Source organism: Oncorhynchus nerka, linkage group LG15, assembly GCF_034236695.1.
Source record: "Oncorhynchus nerka isolate Pitt River linkage group LG15, Oner_Uvic_2.0, whole genome shotgun sequence".
Lineage (NCBI taxonomy): Eukaryota > Metazoa > Chordata > Actinopteri > Salmoniformes > Salmonidae > Oncorhynchus > Oncorhynchus nerka.
The window spans coordinates 64,761,112-64,782,282 of NC_088410.1; the positions used below are offsets into that span (position 1 = coordinate 64,761,112).

A 21,171-nucleotide genomic window follows, 5' to 3' on the forward strand; every position below is an offset into this window, starting at 1 on the left:
CAGGCGGTAATGCATTCGGTCTGGATGCTCTCGATGATGCAGTTGTAGGACTTTTTGAGGATCTGAAGACCCATTCCTCCCCTGAGTGGGAAAATGTGTTGTCGTGCCCTCTTCACAACTGTCTTCGTGTGTTTAGACGATGATAGTTTGTTGGTGATGTGGACACCAATGAACTTGAAACTCTCGACCCGCTCCACTACAGCCCTGTCGATGTTAATGGGGGCATTTTCAGCCCTCCCTTTCCTGTAGTCCACAATCAGCTCCTTTTTCTTGCTCACATTGAGGGAGAGGTTGTTGTCCTGGCACCACACTGTCAGGTCTCTGACCTCCTTCCTATAGGCTGTCTCATCGTTGTCGGTGATCAGGCCTACTAATGTTGTGTCATCAGCAAACTTATTGATGGTGATGGAGTCATGCTTGGCAACGCAGTCGTAAGTGAACAGGGAGTACAAGAGGGGACTAAGCATGCAACCCTGAGGGGCCCCCGTGTTGAGGATCAGCGTGGAAGATGGTTTGTTGCCTATCCTTACCACCTGGGGCGGCCCGTCAGGAAGTCCACGATCCAGTTGCAGATGGAGGTGTTTAGTCCCAGGGTCCTTAGCTTAGTGATGAGCTTTGTGGGCACTATGGTGTTGAACGCTGAGCTGTAGTCAATGAATAGCATTCTCACATAGGTGTTCCTTTTGTCCAGGTGGGAAAGGGCAGTGTGGAGTGCGATTGAGATTGCATCATCTGTGAATCTGTTCGGGCGGTATGCGAAATCGAGTGGGTCTAAGGTTTTTGGGATGATGGTGTTGATGTGAGTCATGACCAGCCTTTCAAAGCATTTCATGGCTACCAATGTGAGTGCTATGAGGTGGTTGTCATTTAGGCAGGTTACCTTCACTTTCTTGTGCACAGGAACTATGATGGTCTGCTTGAAACATGTAGGTATTACACACTCAGTCAGGGAGAGGTTGAAAATGTCAATGAAGACACTTGAGCATTGGTCCGCGCATGCTCTGAGCTTTTAGCTACTGTGACTTGCGAAAGTATTCGGCCCCCTTGAACTTTGCGACCTTTTGCCACATTTCAGGCTTCAAACATAAAGATATAAAACTGTATTTTTTTGTGAAGAATCAACAACAACTGGGACACAATCATGAAGTGGAACGACATTTATTGGATATTTCAAACTTTTTTAACAAATCAAAAACTGAAAAATTGGGCATGCAAAATTATTCAGCCCCATTAAGTTAATACTTTGTAGCGCCACCTTTTGCTGTGATTACAGCTGTAAGTCGCTTGGGGTATGTCTCTATCAGTTTTGCACATCGAGAGACTGACATTTTTTCCCATTCCTCCTTGCAAAACAGCTCGAGCTCAGTAAGGTTGGATGGAGAGCATTTGTGAACAGCAGTTTTAAGTTCTTTCCACAGATTCTCGATTGGATTCAGGTCTGGACTTTGACTTGGCCATTCTAACACCTGGATATGTTTATTTTTGAACCATTCCATTGTAGATTTTGCTTTATGTTTTGGATCATTGTCTTGTTGGAAGACAAATCTCCATCCCAGTCTCAGGTCTTTTGCAGACTCCATCAGGTTTTCTTCCAGAATGGTCCTGTATTTGGCTCCATCCATCTTCCCATCAATTTTAACCATCTTCCCTGTCCCTGCTGAAGAAAAGCAGGCCCAAACCATGATTCTGCCACCACCATGTTTGACAGTGGGGATGATGTGTTCAGGGTGATGAGCTGTGTTGCTTTTACGCCAAACATAACGTTTTGCATTGTTGCCAAAAAGTTCAATTTTGGTTTCATCTGACCAGAGCACCTTCTTCCACATGTTTGGTGTGTCTCCCAGGTGGCTTGTGGCAAACTTTAAACAACACTTTTTATGGATATCTTTAAGAAATGGCTTTCTTCTTGCCACTCTTCCATAAAGGCCAGATTTGTGCAATATACGACTGATTGTTGTCCTATGGACAGAGTCTCCCACCTCAGATGTAGATCTCTGCAGTTCATCCAGAGTGATCATGGGCCTCTTGGCTGCATCTCTGATCAGTCTTCTCCTTGTATGAGCTGAAAGTTTAGAGGGACGGCCAGGTCTTGGTAGATTTGCAGTGGTCTGATACTCCTTCCATTTCAATATTATCGCTTGCACAGTGCTCCTTGGGATGTTTAAAGCTTGGGAAATATTTTTGTATCCAAATCCGGCTTTAAACTTCTTCACAACAGTATCTCGGACCTGCCTGGTGTGTTCCTTGTTCTTCATGATGCTCTCTGCGCTTTTAACGGACCTCTGAGACTATCACAGTGCAGGTGCATTTATACAGAGACTTGATTACACACAGGTGGATTGTATTTATCATCATTAGTCATTTAGGTAAACATTGGATCATTCAGAGATCCTCACTGAACTTCTGGAGAGAGTTTGCTGCACTGAAAGTAAAGGGGCTGAATAATTTTGCACGCCCAATTTTTCAGTTTTTGATTTGTTAATTTTAAGAAAGTTTGAAATATCCAATAAATGTCGTTCCACTTCATGATTGTGTCCCACTTGTTGTTGATGCTTCACAAAAAAATACAGTTTTATATCTTTATGTTTGAAGCCTGAAATGTGGCAAAAGGTCGCAAAGTTCAAGGGGGCCGAATACTTTCGCAAGGCACTGTAGGTGCAGATCTTGTCTGTAGTACATGGCTTCTGGTTGGGATATGCACGTAAGGTCACTGTGGGGACAACGTAGTCAATGCACTTATTAATGAAGCCGGTGACTGAAATGTTATACTCCTCAATGCCATTAGATGAATCCCGGAACATATTCCAGTCTGTGCTAGCAAAACAGTCCTATAGCGTAGCATCCGTGTCATCTGACCACTTCTGCATTGAACGAGTCACTGGTACTTCGTGCTTTAGTTTTTGCTTGTAAGCAGGAATCAGGAGGATATAATATGGTTAGTTTTGCCAAATTTAGTTTTTTTCCCTCTGGTTGCACATGTGACATGCTGGTAGAAAGGATGTAAAACAGATTTGTTTGCCTCCATTAAAGTCCCTGCCACTGGGAGTGCCGCTTCTGGATGAGCATTTTCTTGTTTTCTTAGGGCCTTATACAGCTCGTTGAGTGCAGTCCTAATGCCAGCATCGGCTTGTGGTGGTAAATAGATGGCTACGAATAATATAGATGAAAACTCTCTTGGTAGATAGTGTGGTCCACAGCTTATCATGGGGTACTCTACCTCAGGTGAGCAATACCTCAAGGCTTCTTTAGAATTAGACATCACACACCAGCTGTTATTGACAAATAGACACATACTCCCGCCCCTCGTTTGACCAGACGTAGCTGCTCTGTCCTGCCGATGCATGAAAAACCAAGACAACTCTATATTATCCATGTTGTCGTTCAGCTACGACTCTGTGAAACATAAGAAATTACAGTTTTTAATGTCCCATTTGTAGGATTGTCTTAATTGTAGATCATCCAGTTTATTTTCCAGTGATTGCACTTTGGCCAATAGGACGGATGGTAGTGGCGGTTAACCCACTCCCCGACAAATTCTCACAAGGTACCCTGATCTCCGCCCCCTGTATCTCAGTCTTTTCTTCATGTAAATGACAGGGATTTGGGCCTGGTCTCGGGGAAGCAGTATATCCTTCGCGTCGGACTCTTTAAAGAAAACATCTTTGTCCAGTTTGAGGTGAGCAATTGCTGTTCTGATGTCCAGAAGCTCTTTTCGGTCATAAGAGACTGTAGCAGCAACATTATGTACAAAATAAGTTACAATGTGAAAAAATAATAATAGCACATTTGGTTATGAGCCCGTAAAATGGCAGCCAATCCCTCTGGCACACTTACCACCTTGCTGAAAATCCCCTGATAGAAATTGAAATACTTGGCCAGAAAATTCAATTCCTAGTAGACACCGGGGCTGCTATCTGCCCATCTAAATAAAACTTTTGAGCTCCTCTGACTGCCCTGTCAACCTCCTGGGAAGAGATGTGCAAGATAAATCTGACTGCTGTATGCACTGCTGAAGGCTTGTCCCTCCGTTCTCCTACAAATGAGATATACCCGTGCATGTCCCAGTGTTATTATGCCTGGCATTTGAACGATCCTGAGGTGGCAGGTGAACTACGAGAGATCACTTACCTCACGTCCCAGAACATTTTCACTGTACAGCAGCGGTCCCCTTGTGTGAAGAAGACCCTGAATATCAACAAAGATGGACAAAGCAGAAAAGCAGAATGGAAGTGACAATTGATGGAATATACTACGGTGAGGAATTTACAGCTGCCGGAGTTTTGCTGTCTGATGTACAGAGAGCACTGTATGAAGTAACAGGTGCTGTCCCACACTATAGTATTTTTTAAAAATGAATAATTGAAAATGTAGAGATGTTGACCCTTGGATGAAGAGTGTGATCACAGCCACTGATTGGGTGGCCTGGGAAGGTGATGGGAAGTGGTCACCATCAACAGCAACCTTTTTCTCCTTTCTGGTCTACCATCCGAACGATACCAAAGAAATAACCTATTCCTACCGAGAATATTATGGTTGTGTCTCAAGATAACTCCCACATACTATGGCTGGATGAAGTGCCAGAACAGCTCTGGGCTGTCTCCAAGATTGATATTGGGAAGATGAGAGGTGCCACCCCAGTGAAAGTTGTCCCGAAGAATAATCATAGACCATATAAAAATCAGTACCCTCTCAGCAAAGAAGCAAAAATGGGTATTATTCCCATCCATGAGACCCTGGTTGAAAATGGGTCTTTGATCCCATCCCCAAATTATCTGTGTAACACCCCTATTTGACCTGTTAGGAAGCCATTTGGTGAATATCATTTTGTGCAAGATTTTAGAACAGTTAAGAATGCTGTTCACGTAAGAGCACCCTTGGTGCTGAACACAGTTACTATTATTTCCCAAGTTCCCCCAGGGAGCTATTGTTTTTCGGTTATAGTTTTGGCTAATGCATTTGTCAGCATCCCTGTTGACCCTAGGTTTGGTTCTCTTTTACTTGGACAGTGATGCCACAAGGATACATTGAATGACCTGCCGTTTCTGCCCAGGAAATGTCGAGGAACCTGGAAGGTTGTATTCCCTCTGGATGTAGTACTGTGGTTGAATACATTGATGACCTGTTGGTCTGTTCCTCATCTGAGGAAATCTGTCACGAAGATACTAAGGCATTGTTGATTTTCTTAGCTGAAAATGGTCAACGTTTTCCACTCTAAGATGCAGTTACAGTGCCTTGCGAAAGTATTCGGCCCCCTTGAACCTTGCGACCTTTTGCCACATTTCAGGCTTCAAACATAAAGATATAAAACTGTATTTTTTTGTGAAGCATCAACAACAAGTGGGACACAATCATGAAGTGGAACGACATTTATTGGATATTTCAAACTTTCTTAAAATTAACAAATCAAAAACTGAAAAATTGGGCGTGCAAAATTATTCAGCCCCTTTACTTTCAGTGCAGCAAACTCTCTCCAGAAGTTCCGTGAGGATCTCTGAATGATCCAATGTTTACCTAAATGACTAATGATGATAAATACAATCCACCTGTGTGTAATCAAGTCTCTGTATAAATGCACCTGCACTGTGATAGTCTCAGAGGTCCGTTAAAAGCGCAGAGAGCATCATGAAGAACAAGGAACACACCAGGCAGGTCCGAGATACTGTTGTGAAGAAGTTTAAAGCCGGATTTGGATACAAAAATATTTCCCAAGCTTTAAACATCCCAAGGAGCACTGTGCAAGCGATAATATTGAAATGGAAGGAGTATCAGACCACTGCAAATCTACCAAGACCTGGCCGTCCCTCTAAACTTTCAGCTCATACAAGGAGAAGACTGATCAGAGATGCAGCCAAGAGGCACATGATCACTCTGGATGAACTGCAGAGATCTACAGCTGAGGTGGGAGACTCTGTCCATAGGACAACAATCAGTCGTATATTGCACAAATCTGGCCTTTATGGAAGAGTGGCAAGAAGAAAGCCATTTCTTAAAGATATCCATAAAAAGTGTTGTTTAAAGTTTGCCACAAGCCACCTGGGAGACACACCAAACATGTGGAAGAAGGTGCTCTGGTCAGATGAAACCAAAATTGAACTTTTTGGCAACAATGCAAAACGTTATGTTTGGCGTAAAAGCAACACAGCTCATCACCCTGAACACACCATCCCCAATGTCAAACATGGTGGTGGCAGCATCATGGTTTGGGCCTGCTTTTCTTCAGCAGGGACAGGGAAGATGATTAAAATGGATGGGAAGATGGATGGAGCCAAATACAGGACCATTCTGGAAGAAAACCTGATGGAGTCTGCAAAAGACCTGAGACTGGGACGGAGATTTGTCTTCCAACAAGACAATGATCCAAAACATAAAGCAAAATCTACAATGGAATGGTTCAAAAATAAACATATCCAGGTGTTAGAATGGCCAAGTCAAAGTCCAGACCTGAATCCAATCGAGAATCTGTGGAAAGAACTGAAAACTGCTGTTCACAAATGCTCTCCATCCAACCTCACTGAGCTCGAGCTGTTTTGCAAGGAGGAATGGGAAAAAATTCAGTCTCTCGATGTGCAAAACTGATAGAGACATACCCCAAGCGACTTACAGCTGTAATCGCAGCAAAAGCTGGCGCTACAAAGTATTAACTTAAGGGGGCTGAATAATTTTGCACGCCCAATTTTTCAGTTTTTGATTTGTTAAAAAAGTTTGAAATATCCAATAAATGTCGTTCCACTTCATGATTGTGTCCCACTTGTTGTTGATTCTTCACAAAAAAATACAGTTTTATATCTTAATGTTTGAAGCCTGAAATGTGGCAAAAGGTCGCAAATGTCAAGGGGGCCGAATACTTTCGCAAGGCACTGTATGTAGAAGTTCTGTTAAATATTTGGTCATGACATTATTTTTGATGGTCACGCCCTCTCTAAAGATATTTCCTCAAGCTTAAAGTCCCTGCCTAAACCTGTTACTAAGCAGCACATGATGTCACTGTTGGGAGTGGCTGGATACTGCCGCCCAAGGTTGAAAGACTATGAGGAGACAGTACAGCCTCTTCAGGATTGTATTTCGAATCAAACTTTATTTGTCACATGCCAAGACATTCATGGCAGAAAAATGTAAATGTCTGAAGTGGTGGAATGGACCCCTGAGACTGAATTAGCCTTGATTAAGTTAAAGCAGGCTCTACTGTTGACCCCATTTTGGGTTTGCCTGACCACACCAAACCATTCCATCTTTTTGTCTCTGAGAATCGTGGGTTTATGTCTACTGTGTTGACACAGTACCACGGAGTTGGCTATATGCATGTGAGATACTACTCTAAGCATGAAAATATGTACTGTGCTTAACCCATTGACCATTGAGATGGACTGTAGCCATAGGCTTGGCCTTAAAAAGACGTTCCTCTTTTTAATTCAGGAATGACAAGGGTGAACCTTTAGTAGGTTATGCGGTTGTCACCGCTGTTCAAACTGTGGAAAGTGCTAGACTTCCCCCTCACTTGTCTGCTCTTGCAGCAGAGTTATTTGGTTTAACCAGAGCATGTACGTTAAAGGTGATTGTGCAGCCAAGCTGGCTGCTTCCTATTCTGTTTCCCCTTTCTACAGATGGCAGCAGTTCCTGTTTCTGTTCCCATTAACCCCTTCTCTCCTAATAATGTTGTTGTTTTGCAGGCAGCAGCTGATGCGACTGAGATAAGGCGGTGGGCTGAACACTGCCACAAGGACACCTCAGGTGTATGGCTTGATGATTCTAATGGACCTGCCATGCCCCATTGTACTTTCCAATACCTTGTTAAATTGTCACATGGTCAAGACCATGTGTCAAAAGGAGGGATGGTGGATCTTGTAAATAAATGATTGGAGTACAGTAGGATTTACTGTGTTTGCAGAATTTTTTTGAAGAAATGTGTGATCTGTATGCCTAATAATGTTGGATGCGGCATTTCAGTATCCTACGTGTCCAATCCCTGGCCAGAGGGCCCCTTTGAGCACTTGATAATGGACTTCATTGAGTTGACCCCTTGTGAGGGGAACAAGTATTGTTTGGTGATTGTTGACATATTTTCAAAATTGATTGAAGCTTTTCCTTTCAGGAGAGCTACAGCAGCAGCTGTGGCAAAGGCTCTTCTGAGAGAGATCATACATACCAAGGTGGGGTCTGCCGTGAAAAGTCTCCTTTGACAATGGTTGACATTTTGTGGATGAGATTGTTCAGTCCCTGTCAGAGACTTTCTAGATTGATTTGAGAAACCATTGTGCCTATCATCCTCAATCTGGGGATGCGGTAGAATGGGAAAACCAAACCCTAAAAAATGTATTGATTAAACTGATTGGTGAAACAAGCCTGACATGGGTGAAGGTGCTTCCATTGGCACTGATGAGCATGAGAGGCAGATCCCACGCAGTGACTGGTCTCTCACCCCAGGAGGTGCTGACAGGGCAACCCATGAGAATGACTAACACGCCATTTCCTCAAAAGAGGTTGCCGTTGCAGGGAATGGAAGAAGACTTGGGAGCATACTGAGTCTCACTTAACCTGTTGCTTCTACTCGGGACGCTTGCGTCCCAACTAGAGCTCTGGAAATGCAAATGCGCTACGCTAAATGCTAATAGTATTAGTTAAAACTCAAAAGTTGATTAAAATACACATGCAGGGTATCGAATTAAAGCTACACTCGTTGTGAATCCAGGCAACAAGTCAGATTTTTAAAATGCTTTTCGGCGAAAGCATGAGAAGCTATTATCTGATAGCATGTAACACCCCAAAAGACCCACAGGGGACGTAAACAAAATAATTAGCATTTCGGCGTTACACAAACCGCACAATAAAATAGAAAACATTCATTACCTTTCACCATCCTCTTTGTTGGCACTCCTAGATGTCCCATAAACACTATTTGGGTCTTTATTTCGATTAAATCGGTCCATATAAAGCCTAGATATCGTTATATGTAGACTGTGTGATAAACGAAAAAAACATTGTTTCAAAACGTAACGTCATTTTTTAAAATTCAAAAAGTCGACGATAAACTTTCACAAAACACTTCGAAATACGTTTGTAATGCAACTTTAGATATTAGTAAACGTTAATAAGCGATAAAATTCATCAGGAGGCGATGTAAAGATCATTAGCTATCCGTCTGGAAAAATGTCAGGCTAGAAACTCAACGAAAATATCCGGTCCTAGACCTAAGGAGATACGGTGCCCTGCATGTGTTTGACCAAGAAAAAACTCGAAGGGAAATGACAAGACTCTAGACACCGTGTGGAAGCTGTAGGTACTGCAACCTCAGTCAATTAATTGTGGTTCACATTTATCAATGGGTTCAAGTAGCGCATGGATATATTTTCCCATTTTCAGTGATCAGTTTTTCCTGTGCTTTTCGATGTAAATGCCGTTCTGGTAAAGCCACAGCAGTGATTTAACCAGTTTTATAAACGGCTGAGTGTTTTCTATCCACACAGACTAAGCAAATGCATATACTATATTCCTGGCATGAGTAGCAGGGCGCTGAAATGTTGCGCGATTTTTAACAGAATGTTCAAAAAAGTAGAGGGTCGACTTAAGAGGTTAACAATGTTCTTAAGACTCTTCCCACAGGTGAAGGCTTCTCTGCCCAACCTATCAGGAGGAACTGAGCATTGTCAGTGCCCTGAAGACTTCATTGTATTAAAAGTCTACAGAAGAAAGAGCTGGAAGGATCCTTGTTGTAGAGGACCATATCAGGTTTTGCTGACCACCCCGAACTGCAGTAAAAAGGTAGCTGAGAGGGACACCTGGATTCATGTCTCGCACTGCAGACAAGTTCTTTGCCCCTGAGGAGGATGGCGGGAGTCCCATCCCTTAGGCTGTGTGGCCTCCATGGATCGGAACCATTGTGCTGATTGGAACTGTTGATTGCCCAACAGTGAGTGACCGTTCAGGTGAAGATGAAAGTCCCGAGCCAAAGGGACCACTGCAGACTCAGAGTAGTGGTCCAGGAGGAGAGGTCAGCCAAAGGAAAACTGAAGTAAAAGGTCAAGTTGAGGGAGGGAATCTGTTCCTCTCTCGATCTGGAATGGTGGCAAATGCCACCTCATATAAGACTTCTTGTTGGGTATGTGGGTTGGGTCCAGTGGGACTAGGTAAGGGTCTCCCATATGTAGGGGTTTCCTTGCAGGGGTAAACTTAACTATTCAACTGTCCTTAAAATTGTCATTGGCCATGACTTGTTTTGTGATATACAATGTTACTGTCAGCCTTGTATATCCTAGACCAAACAATTACAGTGACCCACGCATACCTATAGTAGGATCCCTGGTAGCCCTCTGGTGTATTAGAGGAATTGGGAGTAACAATTTGGGTGAAAATGTTTGTAACTGTACTATGGGGATACTATGTTGGTGAATGGTAGCAATAACTGCTCTCTTGTACATGATTCTGTTACAGGAGCACCAGGAAATGTGAGTTATACAATTATTGTTTAAAAAAAGTCTATCAGACTGAAAGGAGCCCCAAATGGTACCTATTGGTTATGTGGCAGATTTGCTTATTATAGTTTACCACCTAATTGGTGAGGGACATGTACTGTTGGGTTTGTGGTGCCGGCCATGGGAGTCCTTGGAAACACTGAAACAGAATTGAGGGTTCTGTTCAGAGACTATCATCAGCCGACCACTAATTTTAATAAGTAATCCCTTGCAGATGTCACTCAGGTGCAGACCTTCTTCTCCCAATTCGCTCACGTTTTGCTGCCCCAATATGGAGTTGCATGTGCCTCAGATCAAATTTGAGATTTGGCTATTAAAAGTTGAGAAAATGGAAAATGCTACTGGAGACGCCTTTGTTGTTCGGAATGGGGAAGTAAAAGCAAGGTGCAAAGTAAGGTGGCCCTGCAAAACAGGGAGGCACTTGACTACTTATTGGCTGGTCAAGGGGGTACTTGTGCACTCATTGGCGACGAATACTGCACTTTTGTCCCAGATGTGTCATCAAATGTGACTGATCTTGCTGACTACATTGCCACAGTTACAAAGTCTCATTCTGGGAAATCAGAGTGGGTGTTTACTGGTTGGCTGAAAGGCCTCTTTGGAGCTTGGGGCTCCCAGATAGCTAAGTGGGTGATTGTTTGAAGTGTTTGATCATTTTGCTTTCTTGTTGTAAGGCCTTTTGTACTTCCCTGACAACTGGAGTCTCAGCAACTATCATGTTCAATGCTACTAAAAGAAGGCGATACTGATAACTTGCTGTCTTTCCAGGAACTCCCCTTTTCCCCTATAATTGATGATAATATGCAAGAATGAGTTAGTATCCATGTTTGATCAAATACCTGAAGGTTTTAAGTTAGGCTGTTAAACAACAGCAACCTTATAATGTAAAGGGTAATGGGAAAAGTATTAAATATGAAGATACATTTTTGTCTATTGTATGTAAGAATCAGCATTTACTAAATGCACTCCTGATATTGACCCAAAACATACGGCCAAGGCAACAAAGGAGTGGCTCAAGAAGAAGAACATAAAGGTCCTGGAGTGTCCTAGTCAGTCTCCAGACCTTAATCCCATATAAAATCTGTGGAGGGAGCTGAAGGTTTGAATTGCCAAACGTCAGCCTCGAAACCTTAATGACTTGGAGAAAATCTGCAAAGCGGAATGGGACAAAATCCCTCCTGAGATGTGTGCAAACCTGGTGGCCAACTACAAGAAACGTCTGACCTCTGATTGCCAACAAGGGTTTTGCCACCAAGTACTATGTCATGTTTTGCAGAGGGGTCAAATACTTATTTCCCTCATTAAAATGCAAACCAATTTATAACATTTTTGACATTCGTTTTTCTGGATTTTGTTGTTGTTATTCCGTCTCTCGGTGTTCAAATAAACCTACCATTAAAATTATTGACTGATCATTTCTTTGTTAGGGAGGGTATGGGAGGGTATGGCCGGTAGGGAAATCCTTGTCTCATCGCGCACCAGCGACTCCTGTGGCGGGCCGGGCGCAGTGCGCGCTAACCAAGGTTGCCAGGCGCACATTGGTGTGGTTGGCTTCCGGGTTGGATGGCGCTGTGTTAAGAAGCAGTGCGGCTTGGTTGGGTTGTGTATCGGAGGACGCATGACTTTCAACCTTCGTCTCTCCCGAGCCCGTACGGGAGTTGTAGCGATGAGACAAGATAGTAGCTACTAAAACAATTGGATACCATGAAATTGGGGAGAAAAAGGGGTCAAATTCACACAAAAAAGAAGAGGGAGTGTAGTGGACATTTTTAGTGTCCTCTGTGTCTCTGCAAATGCATATAGCATATTGAGTCCTGATTATTGTGTTAGGATGTTCTGTGACTGCTCTCGGGGAAGGGACTGATAGAAGAACACAAAGAAGGGAACACATTGTTACTTTGCCCAACGCCTAGAAACTGTGTGTGCAAGGTCATGATCAGCTTATTGCACCCTGAGAGCAGAGACACCTAGTTTTTGCATGAGTATAAAGAGTGCTGAAGGGAGAGCATCCCTTCAGAGCTTCTGACAAACTTGTACTTAGAGTATTAAGTTGGTTGTAACCTCTCCGGCATTGATACTAAAGACCTGATCATTTAACTTTAAATCCTTAGTGGTAATTTCCATGACAATTTGAACTCCTCCAAAAATACCTGAAGAGAAGACTGTAACAGAAGCTGAAGAGCCCGTCCGTGTTCCAGTCAGTCTGGTTGTGACAGGGCCTCTGGGCTTGCAGCAGCAGGGACTGGAGATGGCAGTGCATAGTGCTGGTCAGGCAGGACAGGCTCTCCCCCTCAAAGTGCCTGAGGACACAAAGGTTTAAGTCAAGAAACTAAGGTCAAGAGAGAGGAACGTTCATCATCAAGACCAAACCCGTAATTCCCTCCTACCTAAATTATATGAATGTGGAAAAACACCATAAAACACCTGTGGTCCTAGAATTAAGAAACACTATCCTATGTCTGTGTAGTAAACATGTGTGGCAGGGTACAAAACACTGATACTGTGGTTTCAAAATCCACTACACAGAGCCAAGTAAGCACTATAACACTGTAACCAACACAATGACGATATGGCTGAGATAGACTGAGGTAGTTCCACAACAGTGCCCAGTAACAGCATGGTGGGGGGTGAGCACATTTGTTGTATGCACCAAGGGTTGGAACTGGTTCAGGGAACAGAACAGAAAACTGGAAAATAATGATATTTTTCAAGGAACAGAAACTGAACCTGGAATGAAAGTGATCCATACTATTCCAGAACAGAACCATTATTTTAAAAGCATGGGAACTGGTTAATAACGTTATTTTACCTTCCATTTTTTTCTAGTCCCACAACAAAACGCAACAAAGCGCCTATGCAAAGTCCTCACTCTGTCCCTCAAACTTTTGTCAGTGTGTGCCTACAAGATGAAAATCTTAGCCTGTGTGTGTTTAGGTGACCTGCCCCTCCCCTCTTCAATTCAGAAGATAGGGAGATATATTTTTAAGTAGCTAGAGAAGAATGGGTTAACTTTTTCAATGCTAGTTAAGAATATTATAGGCCGAATTATCATGTTTCACGGAAGGTAAGACGTGTTTTGAATTTTGGTGCCACTCTGCACACACAAGCTTGTTAGGTAGCTAGCTCAAAGGACATTAAAAGTTCCTCCATAGAAGCCTCCCTCCTAATTCTGTGGACCTATTTCAGATAATGCAAGATGCCCAGCTCTTCAAGCCTCCTCCTCAAACCTTTTTATGAGCATGGCCTTATTTCTATTACAGCATATTGGATGACTGTCATTCATATTCCATTCACTCCACTCAGCTCAATGTAACATCAATACATTTACAGTGCCTTGCAAAATAATTAATCCCCCTTGCAATTGTTCCTATTTTGTTGCATTACAACCTGTAATTTAAATGGATTTTTATATGGATTTCATGTAATGGACATACACGAAATAGTCCAAATTGGTGAAGTGAAATAATAAATAAAAAATGTTTCCAAAAATGTAAAATAATTAAAAACAGAAAAGTGGTGCGTGCACATGTACTCACCCCTTTGCTATGAAGCACCTAAATAAGATCTGGCATAACCAATTACCTTCAGAAGTCACATAATTAGTTAAATAAAGTGCACCTGTGTGTAATCCAAGTGTCACATGATCTGTCACATGATCTCAGTATATACACACACACACACACACACACCTGTTCTGAAGGGCCCCGGAGTCTGCAACACCACAAAGCAAGCGGTACAAAGAAGACCAAGGAGCTCTCCAAACAGGCCAGGGACAGTTGTGGAGGAGTACAGATCAGGGTTGGGTTATAAAAAAGATCAGAAACTTTGAACATCCCACGGAGCATTATTAAATCCATTATTAAAAAATGGAAAGAATATGGCACCACAACAAACCTGCCAAGAGAGGGCCTCCCACCAAAACTCACGGACTAGGTAAGGAGGGCATTAATCAGAGAGGCAACAAAGAGTCCAAAGATAATCCTGAAGGAGCTGCAAAGCTCCACAGCGGAGAATGGAGTATCTGTCCATAGGACCACTTTAAGCCGTACACTCCACAGAGCTGGGCTTTACAGAAGAGTGGACAGAAAAAAGCCATTGCTTAAAGAAAAAAATAAGTAAACACAATTGGTGTTCACCAAAAGCCATGTGGGAGACTCCCCAAACATATGGAAGAAGGTACTCTGGTCAGATGAGACTAAAATTGGGCTTTTTGGCCATCAAGGAAAACGCTATGTCTGGCGCAAACCCAACACCTCTCATCACCCCGAGAACACCATAGCCACAGTGAAGCATGGTGGTGGCAGCATCATGCTGTGGGGATGTTTTCATCAGCAGGGCCTGGGAAACTGGTCAGAATTGTAGGAATGATGGATGGCGGTAAATACAGGGAAATTCTTGAGGGGAAACCTGTTTCAGTCATCCAGAGATTTGAGACTAGGCTGGAGGTTCACCTTCCGGCAGGACAATGACCCTAAGCATACTGCTAAAGCAACAATTGAGTGGTTTAAGGGGAAACATTTAAATGTCTTGGAATGGCCTAGTCAATGCCCAGACCTCAATCCAATTGAGAATCTGTGGTATGACTTAAAGGTTGTTGTATACTAGCGGAACCCATCCGACTTGAAGGAGCTGGAGCAGTTTTGCCTTGAAGAATGGGCAAAAATCCCAGTGACTAGATGTGCCAAGCTTTATAGAGACATACCCCAAGAGACTTGCAGCTGCAATTGCTGCAAAAGGTGGCTCTACAAAGTATTGACTTTTTTGGGGGGGGGGTGAATAGTTATGCACACTCAAGTTTTCAGTTTCTTTTTGTCTTATTTCTTGTTTGTTTTACAATAAAACATATTTTGCAACTTCAAAGTGGTAGGCATGTTGTGTAAATTAAATGATACCCCCCCAAAAAATCAATTTTAATTCCAGGTTGTAAGGCAACAAAATAGGAAAAATGCCAAAGGGGGTGAATACTTTTGCAAGCCACTGTAGGTACTCACATTTTCCCTGTACCCATCACGAGCTTGCTTCAACCTAGCCTATGAACGAGTTTACAATGTAGGTGCACAGGTCAAAATATTTTTGGGTGACAGACAGTGACACTTTCAATACTGCCTTTCACACTCTTGCCTGCATCTAGCTGATCTAGTGTGTAATCATTAATCCAACAGTTGCAAATGTGATTTTCTATTAGACAAATGTAGGTATGTTTATCCCCGTTTTGTTCCGTTTGCTTCCGTTTAAGAAACATTTTACAACAGAATTGGCTGATTGAATACACCCCTGATCACATGCAAACAGAGTTCACTTTCATAGCAGCCACATTAAAACAGCATGATCACTTTGCTCATTGTATATATATATATTATATGTTTGCTTCTCACAACTATCTACGCGCTCTCCTCTTCTCCTCCTCTTCGCTTGTGGACTTCAGTGCACAACACATACATCAGCTGTCTGACCAGGCAAAAAAACCTTTCCAAGCCAAACCTTCAAATCATGACCGCTAATTTCTACACACAGCCTACATCATTGTCACGTCATAGTCAACATAGCTACTAGAACTAACGTGTTATTAAACCCGCTACAATCATGCACTATAGTGTAAAGTCAGAAAGCAGTTACACCGGTGGGCTCCGGTGGCAATAAATTAATAAAACTAAAAGCCACGTAGCTAACGTAGCATCCTTTTTTTTTTTTTTAAATACAGCCAAATATAGCTAGCCAAATCTCTCTCGCTCTCTCTCGAAATAAATTAATTTGTTCAAAACTGTTCAACTATTGTCTTTCTCTCTCTGAGTCAACTACTCACCACATTTTATGCACTGCAGTGCTAGTTAGCTGTAGCTTATGCTTTCAGTACTAGATTAATTCTCTGATCTTCTGATTGGGTGGATAACATGTCAGTTCATGCTGCAAGAGCTCTGATACTGTAGGTTGGAGAATGAGTTGAGGAAGGGGGTGAGAACCATATGCCTCCTAGGTTTTGTATTGAAGTCAATGGAACGCTAGCTGTCCTCAGGCTACACCATGGTGCTACCCTACAGAGTGCTGCTGAGGCTACTGTAGAACTTCATTGCAAAACAGTGTGTTTTAATCAATTATTTGGTGACATGAATATGTTTAGTACAGTTTTATCAAAAAAGGATAACTTTTTAAATATTTCACTATTTTATTTTTATGAAATTCCCTGAGGAGAATGGTCCTTCCCTTCTTCCTCTGAGGAGCCTCCATCTGGTGTACACATATGTTGCAGATGTTATCGCGGGTGTAACGAACTGCTTATGTTCCTAGCTCCAACAGTGCAGTAATAACCAACAAAGGAGCTAGGAGCTAGGAACAGAGCGTCCATGTCTGTCGTTGTGATCTTGCTTACCATCTTACGCTAATGGTAGTGATATCTGTGATGGTTGATGTAGTATTCCCTGGTCCCAGACACCTCTGTCTCAGGGAGGGAAACATTTAGATTTAGACTATGGTGGAGCCAGGCAGCAACTTTACACACACAGAGTTGTGTATTATACCTGTGTAAGGATTCAGTTATTGGCTGGATAAGGCTGTCCTCAATTGTCTTATTTAAAAACATGTCATTTTGAACTCTGACCATATCAATAGGCATGTAGAGCTGTTTTTGGGCTGCCCACATAAAAGAGCGAGTGACAATGTGCTAGGGATAAGGATAGGGACGTACTGTTTCATCATGGCCTTCTCTACAGCAGGGTTGTGATGGGGGAGCCGCAGGCTAAAGATCCTGTCCATGAGAACCTGTGCATAGCGTGTGAAGTCCAGGGACACAGAGTCCTCTATCACAGCATCATAAGAGCTGGGGTCCAGCAGCACTGTCACATAACGTCCAGCCACACGCACCTACACAGACACACACACAGAGACACAGACACACAATTAATAAGGGTGACACAAACAAACACTCACCTTGAATGGTGAAGAATTGAATCTACTATAGATGTATTCGAGAATTAAGGCAAGAACAGATGATCAGGTGAAGGTACATTTACATAGATGATATTGAGGCTAGTGTTTTATGTCCTCCTGAGACCCCAAAAAAGTGTTTGGGGTAAAATGAAAATGTTACTAAGATTGAGATTTTGTAAAATATTGTTATTTATCTTTTATTGTAAGTGCAAAACTGTCCCCTGTAACGGTCATTAGGACGTAAATATGAAAACATTTAACATTACAGTCAATGGGTACAGTAGGTGAAAAACATAGTTGCGGCATCCGGTTGTCCACTACAGAGGATATAAGCTCTTATTTAATGTGAAAAAAATATTACACAGTCCTGACAACTCACTTAACTATTCCTGAGGTATTCACTTACTAGAAAACAATTTGAATATCAACGTCGCAAAAATAATAATTACACACTTCTTTTCAAATTTCTATAAAATGTGCTAATTTTGACAGCAGCCATTTTTTTAGGAACCAGGAAGATAACGTTGTCAAAGTCACACCTTCACACATGTGATATCATTGAAAAGCCCAGAATGTCATCTCAAAGGGACAACAGGACTTAATACTGTGGCTTATATGGCCTTAGAGATATGGACCAAGAATTGATGTCCACTAGAGGACAAAAATGAATTGCTGGGTGTCAGGAGGATATCGCCACTCTTACCGTGAAGATATCACCATGCTTCACCTTCATACGGGTTAGGAACTTGGAAGCATCTCTTCCAAACTCAAGGGCATGGCCTAACCACGGAATAACTCCTTTGTCTAAAGGTGGCTCTTTCTCTGACCTGTATAGAAAAGAACAGAATACAATTAATTTTGAACAGCTAATATTCACACCTATATTTGTTCATATCAACATTACTGATTGCACATATTTTGTATTTTAATATAGTGACTGTACCCATATATCAATTGAATCAATATTTGCATGCCTGGCTCTTAACAGTACATTGTGTAACACAGCTGTGTGTAAAATATATACAGCTTTTCCAGGATGTTTTAAAGCCGGAACTCTCCCATTAACATTTAGAATAGAACAAGCCCATCAGTTCCTCACAACCAAGGATACAGCAACAAGGATGAAAACAGACGTGCCTTCATGAACCTTTGATACAAAATCTTTGAGACACGCAAGTTTACATTTAACTGGCCAGCAGAAATAGTCCTTAATTCGACAGAAGTTTCGAAGTCTGGCTGTTTAACCAAACTCCAAACAGCATCGAGTGGGAGGATAAATTGTTACATAACAGGCCACTAAACTAACAGATTAAGTCATGTTGTTTACTTCTTATAATAAATCCATTGGTTTTAGGTTTAACTCAGAATTATCTAAATTGTGCCTCTCAAAAATGATTGACAGGCGACAGCTCATATATATACATCGCTCAATACAACTGTGATATTATCAAGATCTATTTAGATTATTTTAGGTTTATGGTAAATACTACTTTATGCTGGGTTAGTTTATACTGGGTAGGCAATACATATATATTAATAAGTAGGCTAAGCAAATATGCCCACAGGTGAAAACAAGTTTGAAAAGGCTACAATACAGTATTATACAGAAAGCATGCATGCTATGTTCAATGTATGCATTGCAAAAGTAGAAATTAAATCGAATAAAACAGTGATTTTTGAAAAGGGTACTCACCTAGAGCGTTTCGAAACAAGTATGAATAAGATAAGGATGCCCTGGACAATCAAAAGTATCGTCCAAATCATAGCTCGTAGTCTTGACGATTTACCTGCACGTTGGTGCGCAGCAGTGAAAACATATGAATAATTTAAGACGACAGGGTCCACCTGATATAGTGCCGTTTTATGTCATCCGATGACGGCGTTCCAGGGTGTTCCCCGACCTCACCCTGCATGTTTCCTCATCCATCTTCCTATCCGCCAGAGCTCACGTAGGACGCCTTAAAAGCCCATTTATGCTTGATCCGCAATTGTGGACGGAGGGTGTGACGCAATTGCAGAGTTTCTGGAGGCATGCAGAGGCCAAATCAAGCTCTGTTGCGTATTGCTGCGCGCCTCTCAAATGTAACCATGTGGAGGGCTCAGTATAGCTCCACATTGAGATTATTGGTTGACAGTAGGTGTGGGCGGGAGGTCCTGTATAAACACAAACTCACTTCCTTGACAACATCTCTGCAAAGCGCAAAAAGTATGTTTGCTCTGACTTCTGCGGAGGCCGCATGCAGTAAATGCTGTATGGCCACAGAAGATGACAATTGACCATGCAGAGCCTTTTAGTGTGCAGTTCACTAAAGATTGGTTCATTTTGAATTACTCTTTTTACTGATTGAGAGACACGACTCCTTCATTTTAAAGCCAGGCTTCATATGGATGGTGTGAAGCAATTGCGGAGCCTCCAGAGGCATGCATATGCCAAATTGAGCTCTGTACAATGGGGAGGACTCTGTAAAGCTCCGCATTGACATAATTGGTTGACACAAACTCACTTCCTTGACAACTTCCTTCACAACAGCTCTGCTCAGCGAAGCACAATAAATATAAACGACTTAAAGCCAGAAAACCTGGGGGGCCAAATAAAACCACCCTCGTTTGCCTGCGGGCCACCAGTTGGGGAACCCTGCCCTATGGTGAACGAAATGTGAATGAGAGGCTCGTAGAATCTTACTCTTTTGAGTTTTCAGTTCATCGTTTGCCAGTAGGGGGGTCCTGCGTGCTCTGGGCATTGCTGACTCAAATGAATGAAATGAGTCAAAGATCAGAGTCAGTAAAAAGAGCAGAACTTCCCATAACTAGTAGGACTATGACTAGATCTATTTTCAGATACATCTATGCCTAAACAAAACCAACCAACAAACCCACGTTTGATTGTAATCAGATTAGGTTGAATAAAATCCATACAGAATAATTACATTCCACTGATGAAGTGTCATCATGGATAGCCTCAATAAATGACACTGTTTACTAACATGTTATTCAAGTCAACATTATTAAACTAATATTTCAATCAAGTAAGATTTAATGTTCCTAGTCAGTCATATTTAGATAAAGCATGCATGAGAACATAGTCACTTTTATTTCAATTACGGATGTGATACGATCATGGTGATGCGTGAAACTCCCAAACTGTGAAGTAAGGTAGACTTGTCACACTATCAATGGTGTATCTGTTTTGCAACAGCAGCAGACATAACAGATGGGTTTACCACAAAGCAGGATCAATGAGTTAGCCAGCTAACTTCGTAAACAACCAGAAATAACTGTTGATTTTCTGATTCAACAAGACAGCTAAAGTTCTATGAGTTTTTGCCAATTTCAAACATATCTTTCAACAAAATCTAAAATTATTTCAGAATATTTAGGCAAGTTGGCTGACTAACTCCTTGATCTTGCTTTGTATACCCCTGTGATGTAAAGATGAGACACCTTTGTCATTGTTTATGCAGCTGGGTGATGCATGAGTGTGTGCAGACTTGTGTCATGAAAAAAGTCCATTACATCAACATTAAAGGGGCAATCTGCAGTCGCTTCATCCATTTTTGGACTCCTGAATTAAATAAATGTACCCATTGATTCTTGAAGAATATTACTTATGACTCAAGAGCTTAGTTCAACTGTCGTACCCCATCAGAAGCCAAATTATAAGCTTGTAGTAAATGTAAACAAACACAATAGCCTAAAAACATGGTTAAAACTATCATGTGTATTTCATGGATGGTCAGTCCTTGCATCTATAGCTCTGTCTCCAGCACTACCCCTCAGCTTT

The 21,171-nt window shown here is 42.0% G+C and overlaps 1 protein-coding gene across 2 annotated transcripts in view; it reads right to left on the reverse strand.

The window, feature by feature from the left end:
• Window positions 1-19,430, reverse strand: part of LOC115143122 (prostacyclin synthase-like) — a 32,965-nt gene extending 13,535 nt beyond the window's left edge. The window contains exons 1-5 of one of the 2 annotated variants that reach the window (XM_029683224.2): window positions 19,084-19,430; window positions 18,094-18,217; window positions 17,149-17,324; window positions 12,617-12,766; window positions 4,129-4,185 (exon numbers count right to left, since the gene is read on the reverse strand). In XM_029683224.2, the coding sequence (XP_029539084.1) occupies window positions 4,129-4,185; window positions 12,617-12,766; window positions 17,149-17,324; window positions 18,094-18,217; window positions 19,084-19,154 (578 nt within the window). In that variant the 5' untranslated portion in view covers window positions 19,155-19,430. The remainder of the gene's footprint in view (window positions 1-4,128; window positions 4,186-12,616; window positions 12,767-17,148; window positions 17,325-18,093; window positions 18,218-19,083) is intronic. The other variant, XM_029683225.2, reaches the window with a different exon arrangement.
• Between the last annotated feature and the right edge of the window lie 1,741 nt (window positions 19,431-21,171).